Raw genomic sequence first — 13,238 nt, 5'->3', positions numbered from 1 at the left:
GACTCTGTGTGTGTGTGCGTGTGCTTGTGAATGTGTGTGCGTGTGCTTGTGAATGTGCGTGTGCGTGTGCTTGCTTGTGCATGTGAAGGCAGTGGTACACTTGCGAAAAAGTCAAACTGCACTAAAATAGCAAAACAGCTGAGAAGATCACCTCATAGAAATGTCTGCGTGCTCACTGCAGCTTCATATTGTTTTGATTTTTACACTCAATTATTCATCTTCTGGTGAGACTTTGATGAGAAGATTGAGACCACTTGGATAGAAGAGTGGTTTCAATCTTTTCATCGAACACGTTCTTGTCTACTCTACTCTAGCGTGTTTCCCAAAATGTCTAACTGATCCTTTAACTATGTAGCAGCCAACAACGGAAGCAATTCATTTAAAAATTCTAAAATTCATCCACGTTAACCTCCTGCAGTTATTTTCCGTTGTAAGTGTACCACAGGCCTGAATGTAAGTATGAGAGAAAGCTGGAAAGAAACAAGGAAAGAAACCTTTTTTCAACCTTCATCCTGGTCCAACACACAATGAACAGAAAGCCAACAAATGCCTTTTACAGCATAAAATATTGGCAGGGAGGGGTCATTTGATTTCTTTTACTTATTTCTTTTTCATTCAATGAATGTATTTTCCTTTTTTTTCTCCTTTATTTGTCTGTGTATGCTTTTTAAAATCTCACCCACCATGAATGTTTAAAAAGACTGTCAAAAATGTGACAAAAAGTGACATTTCTGACATTATTTAAGAGAGTTTATCACTGGAGTGAAAGGGAAGTGTGAGTCCGTTTCACTTATTATCTACCTCGGTTTACCTCCGGGTAACCTTCCACTGTATATTTAATAACTACTTATACCTACGTTTTGTGATGGGCTGCCTCAGTTTCGTTACATGTTATACTTCCTGATGACTTGTCTTCCGATTGTCATCCAATTTTGTCCTTTTCTCTTACTTTGTCCTGATTTTACTGGATGGTAAGGGCGCTGCAGCTCTGTCCTCTCGCTCCACCTGTTGTGAAGGATGGGAAACATACAGTTTGTTATTTATCTCCTCAGATGTAGCTGAGGTACTGAGCCAGTATTAAGTGTTTTCTGATCATTTTGTCCATTATTGAGTGATGGTGTGAAAAGATAATGAATGTCTGCTTTTGTTTTGTATGTCAGTGTGCAGCTGCCCTTGCCATTCCTGTTTTGTACTACCTCGATTAAGAATTTATTTTATTGTCTTATTGTTTTCCTAAACTCAGGGAACAAAGTTTAGAACACTTGAAAAGTCATGTAGTGTTACATGCTTAACTGACAGGGTATCTTCTCAGTACTAAACAGTTGTAGAGTGTAATAGAGCCGAATAGAATGAATGTATCTGCCCTCCCCACAGATGAAAACCCCCTCTGTAGTTTCTCCTCAGGTCCTATAACGTCTGTTTTTTACAACAGACTCTTTTGTTATTGACTTCTTCCTTTTTCTTCGTGTAAAGATTCACACCAGCAGTGCTTGCAGTGGCGTGTCGGTACAGAAAAGCTTTATAATTGGCCTTAATGTGGGAAAGCATCCCTCAGATGTGGAAACCAAAGCCTAATCTTTCTGAGGGAAAAGCTCCACGTGAGGATGCAAAACGTGGAGAATGATTGTCGTAAAAGCAATGGAAGTGTTTAATCAGAGATGAAAGTGAAGATTTGAATGAACACCATAAAACTATATTTTTGTTAGAAGAGAATGTAGTACTGAGTACACATTGTAGTTACCTGAAAGTAGTTGTTTTTGTTTTGTTGGAGAGTAGATAAAGAGTAGCACTTGTTTGCCAAGTAGTTTTGTATTATCTGCCAATGTGCAGCGGTGACTGTGATGCTATTAACCAAAGAGTTGTTTGCTCCCTGAGTTTATTTTAGTCTCTCAACTAATCTCTGGCAGAAGGTTACTGAGGAATGTGAAATAATCAAAACACGTTAGACCAAAGATGAAACGCGGCCTTTGAGATCAGTTGAGCTCCTCAAACGAAGCCTTGCACGTTAGTGGCCTTGACCCGCGACAAAAAGAGTGAAGAGGGTTGCGGGTTAAAACTCTGAGGAAGTGCCAGCAGGATAAACAGGCACTTAATGATGATAGAGTGACGAAAAAAGAATCAATGTTATGCACACGAATCAAATTATTCTGTCGCAGAGTGCCTCGAAAACTGTTGCAAACAGATGTCTGTAAATTGTAGGTGAAAATGATTAAATACAGTATATTATATTGAGTCGTGTCTGTGTTGCAAAAGTGCAGTCGTGTGAAAATGAGCACCCACTGGTTTTTCACCTGAGTGAAACATAATTTACAAAACGATTTAAAAAGTTTGTATCTGGGAGAGTTCCTCACGTAGTAGATACGTTTCAAACAAGAAAAACAACGAGTATTTAAATGGCATGCCTTTTATACAGATAATTTGAAGATCTCACAATTGTTTTCAATTGTCATAAAGATTGTAGAAAGGTCAGTGGGTACTCAAATGTTTTCACATATCTGTATTTTTAATCAGAGGATTCTGCGGAGGATTCAATCATGGAAAACTTTCGGGATGAAAAGTGACACAATCAGCTTAACTTTCTTTTAAAAAGCAAACAATGTAAACCAAATATTATTTTAAGAGGTCACCGTTGCGTATTGGCATACTGACAGAGATCCGTTAAAAAGAATCCTATCTTTGTGTGAAATGTTTTGTCATTTTGAGTGTTCTCATATTACTGTTTAATATGTTGTTCTACGAGAAAGCAGGATGAAAGCTGTTTCTTCGTCATTTATTTCCACTGAATCAAGTTTTCCTCTTTTAAAAAAAAAATCTGTTGTCTTTCAAGATAAAATGGATTTTTTTATACAGTGGAATCATGATTTTCCTTACAAAGTAAAAGAAGGATATACGTTTCCATTTTAACTTGATCCATAATGTATTCATATATCCTGTATTGTTAGAGCTTTAAGGGCTCAATCCAGAATCTGAAAACAGCTCTTGTGTTTATTATCTGACCCCAAAATGTTCAAGTGATGTTGTGAAGCTGTGATAAGATACTGACCTTTAATAACTACACACTCACACAGCTGCTGGAGCCATACATGTTCTGAATTGGGCCTTTTTTTAGTTTATACATAACACATAAGTGCTACCTCAGGTTTTTATTTTTTCATGTTCCTGTTAAAGGTGCAGATTAAATTTACTTGGGTCATTAATGTCTGATTGAGGTCAAGATCCTAAAACAAATGTCCCGAGATGTTGGTCTGTTGTCTTTCATCTCATGAATGGTGTTATGTTGTCCAAACGTGCAAATTTAAAGGGATGAAACACAGAATCTTGTTGTCCCTTTTTGCAGTACTGTTGTGTTTTGATAATGAGGTGGAGCGCTGCGGGTCATTTTTAGTCAAACTCAGGGAAACCCACAGCTGCTCCTCCTCAGTGAGACAGCAGGTTTAAGTCTTGAAAATTGAATGTACCTTTTTGTAATTATTATGTTTTCTGTTAATGTTTTGTTATATTTTGTCTTTGTCAGCAAAGTCACCTGCAAGTTGTTTTTTGCCAAAAAAAAAGGTTTAGTTAGGATATTTTAGACATTGGTTAATTATGAAAAAGTGTGATTCTCAATTTAAATAAAAGTATAAAAAAAGCAACATGTCTTCAATTGTTTTTACTGAATATGCTGTCTTCATTTTTCATTGCTTTAGTTGTTTGTAACTGCAAAGAGTGTAATTTTATCCACAATCCAAGTTGTTACTTTAACTTCTTCAATGGCCTTCCAGACAGGAGACATATTTGTAAATGAAGGGTGTTTGAAAGGTTTAACGATACATTTTTCTGCAAATATTTTTGTATTCTTAGAACATATTTAGTATTTTTACTGTGTGGTACTACGACCTTTACTTAAATAATCTGAAAGTGCATTATACTTATACAACAATTCTCTCAAAAAGACTCAAATTACACCTAATTCCCAAGCACATGATATGACTAAGTTATACATAAGTAAGTCTTAGCTTGTTGTACGACAACAGTTAGTGTCACATTAGTGCTGGAGATCATTTTACAGACAATGTTACACAGTCTTCATCACTATAATGTGCTTCAATTGGTTAGAATTTAAAGTTCCCTTATTGCAGCATGTATATAAGCGTATACTATTTAAGCCATTATGTAAACCTATGAGCAAAGCACCTGTACAAAATTGTATGACCACACATCTACACATTAACAGTGACCTCTTCTGGTATAACATGCAGCAGGTCATAGGATTATTGATTCATAATGAAGTTATTACAATAATTATGAAACAAAAATATAAAACACCATGTATGATATATAATTCTTTATTCTTTTGTAAGGTTTGGTTCCACAAAGCATCCTCATTCTGTGATGTGCCAAACGGTCTGCCATACAGTTAAACCCTGTTTGTATATTGTTAAACCCACTACACAACACCATTCGTACTTCTGTTGTGTGTCGGTGGTGTTAGAGTGTCAGTATTTGTGCAATGTTAGTTATTTGTTGCTTCAAACTAAAGGACCATTTCAACTTTTGGTGGTTTTGATGACGAGTGAGTCTTCCCAGGCTGCACGGTAGTGTCGTATAATAACTCATAGTACCAGCAACACTAAAGTTACTGAACTCGACCTTCCAGTTGGGCAACACAACTGTAACAAACATTCTGTTGACGATCAGCCGACAAAACGCACCAACGGCCCACGACGAGCACGTGCTCTCTGGTGAACAGCTGCACCTTTCAGCAGTGACAGACTTTATAAAACGTATACTAACGCCACAACACAGTACAACACACCCACGTGAGTTAGTTTTGTTGTATTTTCGTCATGCTTCATTCTGTTGGCGGTCTGCTTTGTCACGCTTCCTTGTTTATGTTTTTTACGGAGCCACAAGATTTGTTTCCGCCCTCGCTGAGCACGTTTGGCCACTGTGATGACTTATGGGAAATGCAGTTCTAAGACTCAGAGGAATGCGTCGCACTTTGTTTCCACGCATACTTCTTAAAAACTGCATTTCCCATCTACAGCCATTTGTTCCGTGTTGTTGACGGATAGCATGGGCTGGGGCATACTGCAATAACTCTTGAGCTCCATGTAAACAGCTGCGTCGTCGTTTGGAACACAAATACCGGTGCGTTAAGTCCATTTTCTTAGTTTTTCACAAGCTAGCTAGTGATGTTAAAAGCCTGCTAAAGAGAACTAACGTTCTCGATAAGGCTCTACCGTTTGTTCCGACGATGCTCAGAGAGGTGATGTTAAAAACTAACGTGAGGCTATAAGTTAGTTAACTAGCTAGCTGCGAACCTACCGTTCAATGTCACTGTGTGGTTGATGTTAACGGACGTTGCTAATGTTTGCTACAGTGAAGAGCTCTGTTGTTGAGGGAAACGTTGGTGTTTTCATTGTCAGGCCGCAGGAGCTCGCTCTATTTGTTAGCTGCTATTGTGGTTTGTCACAGATAGAGGTCGCTGTTCACATGTGTTTCTTTATTATTATTTTTATAGATATTAGTGTCATAGACCCATTTACTTTTCATCAATGAACACAGACAATTAGCAGCAAATGCTTGTATCAGGTTCCTGGTTTTTAATGCCTTTATGTCACTTGATTAATATATCTGACTGTTAAATACACCCAAAGAAAGAAAACCAAACAGTGTTTATTTGTATAGCACTGTTGAAGTATATTATTGTATTTCATATCTTGATTATGTACGGTAATAAGCTAGTTTTGGACTGTTAAAACTGAATATTTATGACACTGTTGTTCAGCTCGTGACTCACTGACACACCTTATCTTTTTCACCACTACATGCTGTTTCCAGTATTTAACTTCATTATCTCTTCTAGATCCTTGTCTGTTGCTGACAACTGACAGAAATGTCAGAGCCGTCAAGTGATGCAGAGTCGTCCTGTGGCTGGACCATTATCAGTAATGAGGTATGGCAATTAAAGACTACTTTTGCTTATTTGTTGTAGTTGCTCGTCAATGCTACAAATTATCTTACATACAAATACTTATTGCAGGCTCCCTTGCTTTAATACTGCATGTATTGGCTGATTTTTGATGCAGTAGTTATGATTTTGAATATCATATATATATATATATATGTGTATATATATATATATGTATGTATATATATATATGTATATATGTATGCATTTCTTCCATCAGGCTCAGTTAATGTTTGCTTATTGTGTTTACAGGGTTCAGATATCGAGACGTTGGGATCGGAGGCTGCAGTGGAAGCTGAGCTGTTAGAGCGCCCTCCAGTGAAGGAAGCAGAGCTGCAGGATCCACAGGCTTCTGTACCCGATGGTAAAAAAATCCTCATCATAAACTCATCTATCTGCTTGAGTTTAACAACAGTTAATATCAGTAATATTAACTGCTAATTATGTAATTAGTATGACATTATAAGAACAAAAGGTTTTCTGTGGTGCATCAAGTGTTCATGTGCAGACAGGAATATAAGGACTTAACAAAACAAGTGAGAATTACCTAATGCCCTTCATCTTAATGCCAATAATTCATCTTAATTACTTGAATCTCAGGGTAATTTTCCGCATCCATGGATCAATAGCGCAAGCGCACTAGCGTTTTCTTCAGCCCTGCCTTCCAAATCTCCGTCCAAGGGTGCCATCAGCTGGGAAGATATGAACGGGTGTATGCACCATATGAGCACAGTGCAGATCAGCTGTTAGCGAGCTGGTTGCTCACATGCACTAAAAGCCACGAGCCCGGCCCGACAATGTAAACAAAGCACACAGAAACTCAAAACTGGTTATTTGCCAATTAGCCTTGTATGACATCAAACTGAATGTCTTTGTTTTTGTCTTTGTTGTCTGAGCAAAAGAGAGCATTTGAATTTGTCAGCTTGGACTTTGTGATCGTCATTTTGCATTATTATTCTTTATAGACCAAACAATTAATCAATAAAGTAATCAACAGGATAATGAAAATACTTGCTCTAATTATGACCGTCATTGCTATAACGTATATTTTTGCTGCATGAATAAGTAAAATGTTACTTTGTTTATTCACACATCTTAATTTGTATGTTAAATCTTCAGCTCAGTGTGTTGAAGAGAAGGTTGCCGAGTCACTTGACGAAACTCTGGAAGAACAAACCACAGATGAAACATTGTGTGCCTCCGAGGTGAGAAGACTATACAAATAACCTTCAGGGTGTCTTTGACTAGTTTAGACGCTGCTCCCTTTGCCTTCTAACTTCAGTGTATTGTGTCTCCACCAGGCCGGAGACGACACCAAAGGGAAACAACATGTGGCTCTGTTGTCCTCCAGCGATCACTCAGACATTGTGACTCTTGGAGACTTGAAGGAGGGCGAGCATGTGGTGGTGGAAGAGGAGGCGGCAGCCAATCGGGAGCTTTACCTCGGCACCTCCTGCAGCAGCCAGTATGCCTTCACTGCAGCAGAGGCTGGTAGGACTGCAACACCACATACACTCTACTATCTTCTTTAGCCAGCTGATTTAATGTCACAGCCAAAGAGTCAACATAGAGGAATTAGACACACCAACACAAAAAACTCTGTTCCTCTGCCTTTTTTTCTACATCATCAAAGCAGGTTTGATGTTGAGTCACTGGAAACTTCCACAGAGTCTCGTGAACTTAGGCTGCCATCTGAGAAGTCAGCTCACTGGAGGCCGCTCTTTTCCAGGTGGCCTGATTTGAAACTGGAGTGAATCTAATACGATGCTAAGCTTGCTCAGCAATGCACAGAACTAATCCTGACCCGTTTCTGACAAGAACACACACAATGACGTGAGCCAGCTGTGCTTCTTTAAAAAATAGCATGATCAACCACATATGGAAAAAAACGTTTCTCCACGTGTGGGTCTTTGTAGGTCTGTCTACCTGATCGTAGTCGTGTAATTAATATCATAAGTGTAGTCATGTTAGAATTATGGTGAAATTCAGTCAGTTTAAGAATTGTGAGCCGATAATACGCCGCCATAGCCCATGACTTTTTTTGTTTAATATCTGTGTGCATGAGCAGATTTAAAGTGTGATTCCAGAAAATCTATCCCACACAGGGAATTTAGGAGAACATAAAATGTTAGATCTATAACGTGACTGTTTCCAGAAGGAGTGGAAAGAGATACAACACATATAATATGGGATATCATGCCCTACTGACCTGAAGACACCCCCATTCACAGCTTTTTAAGGCATATGACCTGTGGTGAGGTATGTGACAGTCCGTCACCGCGGCCACCCATCAGTTCGATAGTTGCTCTTCAGCGTGCCCAGCTGTGCTACCGGGTGTTGTACCTCGTTCCTCTCCTTCAGGGAACACAAGGTAGACATAACATTTCCTTCCCTTTCAGTCGATTCACTTGGTACAACTCCTATAGTATAGTAGGGACATATATTCAGGCCCCGCAGAGCAACCACAAACTCCGGCACTGTAGTGCATCATAGCCCCAGCTAAAAGGACCCTGCATCAAAGCCAACCTGACAGGCAGATATAGCTAGTAGATATAGTAACTATTGATTCTTCTGTAGCAGATATAGGCAGACCCTTATCCAGCAGCTCCTGAACTAACTAAACATCCAAAATAGAGAAATGGGAGTTAATTTTGGTCCAGACACCACTGCTCGAATGCTCGCCATGTAAGCATATAGGCCGTGAGTGGATGCTGCCCTCTCACTCTGGGTCGTTGCCACCACAGATGGGGGCTGACTCATAGCTGTTACATTGGCACCACAGCGATTATGGACGCCATCCCGCCTACGAGCTGCAAAGATTCCAGAGAACGTGGTTTGCGTTGCAACAGAAACTGAGGGAGGCAGCAGTGATTCTTGGCCACTGACATATGTGCTGGAAAAGAAAACTGCTGACTCTGGGTTATCGAGCTCTTCTGCAAATTTACTGAAAAGGCCTAGAGCTTGAATGTGGGACAGAAGAAGCGGTAGCTGCGCCACTGCCTGCTCTCTGGAGCCCGCCATCAGAGCCCAATCATGTAGATAGGCTAAAAATCAAACACCGCTCTCCTAGTGGGATCCAACATCGCCTCAACACATTTGGTAAAGGTGTCAAACGGCATCACCTGATACTCGTAGGCTGTGCCTTTGAATCAAATCTTAGAAACTGCCTGTGGTGCAGATGTAACGCTACGCTTGATCTTCTATGTTAGCATGATTAGCCCCACTGACACATGCTTTCTGAGCCTGTTATTTTTGTGTGTCCCTCTTTTTCTGTTAATTTCTTTCCAGCAAACAATCACTGCAGCCATAACTGTGTATTTTGACTTTAGTTTTCCAAGTGCAGCAACCTACGGTGACGAACTCCAGCAGCAGTGAGGACGAGGCCGGACGAAGCACCAGCACTGTGGTCCGAAGACGACGGCTGAGGAAGAATACCACCAGCATCGTCACAGAGCCTGAGGAGGAGGTGCTTGAGTCTGGCCAGAGTGAGGAGGAGGAGGAGGAGGAGGAAGAGGAGGTCAAAGAACATAAGTGGCTGCAGGAGGAGGAGGAGGAGGAGGAGGAGGTGGCAGAAGTTAGAAGTGCGGATGTCCGAATGCAAAGCCGGGGCAGTAACATCCTCGGCTATGTCCTGATCGCCCTCGTCATCGCCATCATGGGCCTTGGCCAGTATTATGGTGAGAGGTTCACTACGGAACTGAAAGATTTTAATGATGTTATCGTATTCTCCAGTTAACAGACGTTAATGTACAGATTTTTTGTTGCCAGAAGATTTACAGTATAGCACCTTCATCATCTGTGACCGATGAGATAATCCCACTGGTTTTCAAAGGAATTTATTTGGTTTTGGTTCATGGCTCTTTTCTTTCAGATTTGACGTTGTGCTTATTTTTGTTGATTCATCAGATTCATCAGTCTCCAGTTGCAGCCTTAGAAATGTTTCTTCTCCCACAGCTCCGTAGTTCACTTTAAAGACCAAGTGCAAGAGATATCTCAGCGGTTTAGTTCTGATGTGAACTTTAAACAGTTTGTCCTCTTTGGGTCCTCATAGCTGTGTTTGATTTTTATAGACTACTGCAAACTGTGATGTAGACATGCTTCCCTTTGTTAAAACATGATGTAACATGTGAATAATCTGTTTGTGTTACAGATACAGTCCAGATTAAAGAAAGACAGGAGCCAGGTTTTTTTTGTGAGGTAATTATATCTTGCTTGCTATCTATGTAAACAAAGTGCACATAACAGTACTTGGGAACAACTTTCAACGTATTGCAGTCAAATCCACCCACAGAGACATCAAATCTATCATTGACTTGAGTTAACACGTAAAGAATGAAGTACGGTAGTATTTTATTTCATTGCATTGCACCAGACCAAAATATTACCAGGAGCTCACAGTCAAGTAGGCCTTAGTGTCGGGGATTTTAAACAATGCGGTATTAAAAGTCATAGCTACAAAAAAAGACGCTTGAATTCTATTTTGTTGTTCATCTACTTATTTGGATGCCAACTAATTCATATATTGAGAGAGCGTTCTGATCACCTTCAACAATCATGACCCATATAACGACAACCTTAATGGAGCATGACTTGTGTCGTCCTTTTGCCACTCAGGTCCTCTCGGGTGAGTTTGGTATGGATGACCTGGAAGAGGAAGAACTGCTCCCAGAAGTGATTGAAAAGATAAAGAAAGAGAACCAGGAGCTCAACATCCAACAGGAGCATATTCAGGTAACTTGTGTACTTCTTGGTAACATAATAAATAAATGTTATGAGTTACAAATCACAACTGAAGTAAAAACTAGTTTCATGTGTCCTCTTGCATTTAGTTTTACTGCTCAAATGCTGAATGATAAGTCATTCAACAAGTGATCATATCTCATATCAACGCCACTTTAAAAGCAAAAAATGTCCCTCTTTTCGTTTCCCTTGTTTTTCCATTAAGGCCCGGAGAGATGACCCGGAAATGCTGCTGAAACAGAAGACTGAAGAGAGGACGGACATTGTGTCTCAGCAGCAGAAGTTGACAGCTGAGAACCAGCTGCTGAAAACCTCCCTAGAACGTGAAAAAGATTCCCTCTCCGCCCTCCAGCAGGAGCTGAGAACCCTGCTCTCTAATATTCGAGATCAGGAGGCGATGGGAGCCGATACCGACTCGCTGCGGTCAGAAATCCAGTGGCTGAAAGACCAGCTGGAGGAGCAGAAACGGCTGATCGAAAGCTTCCACAGCCAGAGGGAAGACATGGTGGCTGAAGCACAGACACTGAGGAAGAAGCTTGACAAGGAGAGAACTGTTACAGATGAGCTGAGGAGAGAGTTAAATGTGCTGAGAAATGACATCCCCAGAGCTGGAAAAGAAGCTGATTCTGAGTCAGAAGAGCTCCAATCCCGACTGATGGAGCTGGAGAAGAGACTGAGCTTCGAGCAGCAGCGCTCGGACCTGTGGGAGAGGCTGTATGTGGAAACCAAGGAAGACCGAGCGAAGGGAGACACAGAGTCCAAAGTGAAAAGTTCAAAAGAGGGCGTGGCAGGGAAAGTGAAACAGACATTTGATGCTGTGAAGAACTCCACTAAGGAGTTTGTCCATCACCACAAAGAGCAGATAAAGAAGGCGAAGGAAGCTGTGAAGGAGAACCTGAGGAAGTTTTCAGATTCCGTCAAATCAACTTTCCGACACTTCAAGGATTCAGCTTCGACCTTCATCAACAAAGCCAGCGGGTTTTATGAGAAACGACGCGGCGAGAACACAAAAGAGTCGCGGAAGCACGGATTCCACAAGCTTCATCACAAGCACCAACGCAAAGCTGACGATTCCTCCCAGAGCGACCACAACACTCGAAAATCAGGGGAGAAAGTTCACGAAGGTCAAGATGCCCACAAGACCAACTCTAAAGGATGCTCCGGCATTCTCGACTGCTCCTATCAGGAGTCCATGAGCCGCTTCGACAAAGCCATGGAGCCAATCAGAGCAGACGAGTTTTACCAGCTGGTAGAAAGCTACGTGCACCAAGAAGTCGACCACTTCCACCACTGGAAAGAGCTGGAGGTGTTCATCAACAACTTCTTCCACAAAGGCGTGTTCGTCCACGAACAGATGCTGTTCACGGACTTTGTCAGCGTCGTGGAAAACTATCTGACTGACATTCACGAGTCCGAGTATCATGGCCTTAATGCCGACGTATTCAGAGATCTTGATGATTTCGTCTACCGGCACTTCTTCGGAGAGGGTTACAAAAAGAACTATGGCCCGAGGTAAGTTAAAAAGTATTGTATCTTTTTATAAGTAGGAATCTATCTAAATTATGCTGAAAGTTCCCAGCTTTGGAGTTGTTCTTTACCGTCTCATAAATTAAAGCATTACAGAGAACTCCTACGCCCGTTTTCTTTGATTATCACGCCGCTGTACATGAATGAGTGTAACTCTCTAATCTTAATGCCATGTATGTTTTGTGTTCGACCACACAGCGGGCCATTTGAAAGACCAGACGCGGACTCTAAGGATTCGAGGGCAAAGCATCAACAGCGAAAGCAGCAGAGAGCCAGATCTCGACCACACAGAGAGCGCAAATGGAGCCGATCGGGAAGAAACGCAGACGGACACATGGCTGACGTCAAAATAGAACTGGGTCCGATGCCGTTTGAGCCCAAATACTGAAAATATCTCAACTGGTTTAATATTATAGATGCAAATTCTATTTTGGGTTGTGTTGAGATGCAAAGTCTCATGTTTTTATTGTACGTTTGCACAATGTTATCTTTGTAATGCTACTGAACGTTTGTTTTAAGTGGAGTAATCGTTATTTTTGAGAGAAAGATTCGGCATATCTGATCCACAAGTTTACAAATGTGAAGATAAAACACTTTATTTTGGACCTGATGACTTATTTCTAAAACACCATCGAAACCCATCTTCAACCACTGCACCTACGTTAAAAAATACACGTGAAGTTATTGAGCAGAGAAATGTTGATTGGGATTTTATTTTTTTAACAAAAATGGAAAATATGTAAATGCAACATTCTTTGATGTTTTTGTGTATATGTATGTACCGGTAGTTGTCTAAAAGACAGTGTGTGTGTGTGTGAAGTGGTTGTAATTTGCTCTCAGAGTTAAGATGCCGTTTTCTAACATTCCACCTCTTGCTTGTTTTAACTGGACCTGGCAGTTTTATTTACACGTGTTGGCAAAAAAATGACTGGAAGAAACAATGTCACCAAATGTAGTTGTGACAATAAATACAGTTGGTGTGAAACATTTGACACATCTGACAATTGGTATTTCAAAA

General features: G+C 40.7%; 1 protein-coding gene across 1 annotated transcript; it reads left to right on the top strand.

Moving 5' to 3' along the window:
• Positions 1 to 5,045: 5,045 nt before the first annotated feature.
• ccpg1 (cell cycle progression 1) lies at positions 5,046 to 12,626 on the top strand. Its single transcript, XM_079282246.1, has 10 exons — positions 5,046 to 5,130; positions 5,849 to 5,938; positions 6,206 to 6,317; positions 7,073 to 7,158; positions 7,255 to 7,444; positions 9,283 to 9,630; positions 10,104 to 10,150; positions 10,568 to 10,684; positions 10,899 to 12,205; positions 12,419 to 12,626. Exons 2-10 carry the CDS (start codon positions 5,879 to 5,881, stop codon positions 12,606 to 12,608), a joined length of 2,457 nt encoding a protein of 818 aa, XP_079138372.1. The 5' UTR covers positions 5,046 to 5,130; positions 5,849 to 5,878; the 3' UTR covers positions 12,609 to 12,626.
• Positions 12,627 to 13,238: the final 612 nt, after the last annotated feature.

This window comes from Melanostigma gelatinosum (assembly GCF_949748355.1).
Source record: "Melanostigma gelatinosum genome assembly, chromosome: 2".
NCBI classification, from domain to species: Eukaryota; Metazoa; Chordata; class Actinopteri; order Perciformes; family Zoarcidae; genus Melanostigma; species Melanostigma gelatinosum.
The sequence above is the reverse complement of the archived record's forward strand: the minus strand, read 5'-3'. Positions and strand labels throughout refer to the sequence as shown.

Bases quoted from the DNA above. Each gene is read 5' to 3' on its own strand.
- ccpg1 (XM_079282246.1), top strand. From the start codon at position 5,879: ATGTCAGAGCCGTCAAGTGATGCAGAGTCGTCCTGTGGCTGGACCATT. The intron at 7,159-7,254 runs GTGAGAAGACTA...TGTCTCCACCAG, and splicing joins AAACATTGTGTGCCTCCGAG to GCCGGAGACGACACCAAAGG. The intron at 10,685-10,898 runs GTAACTTGTGTA...TTTTCCATTAAG, and splicing joins TCCAACAGGAGCATATTCAG to GCCCGGAGAGATGACCCGGA.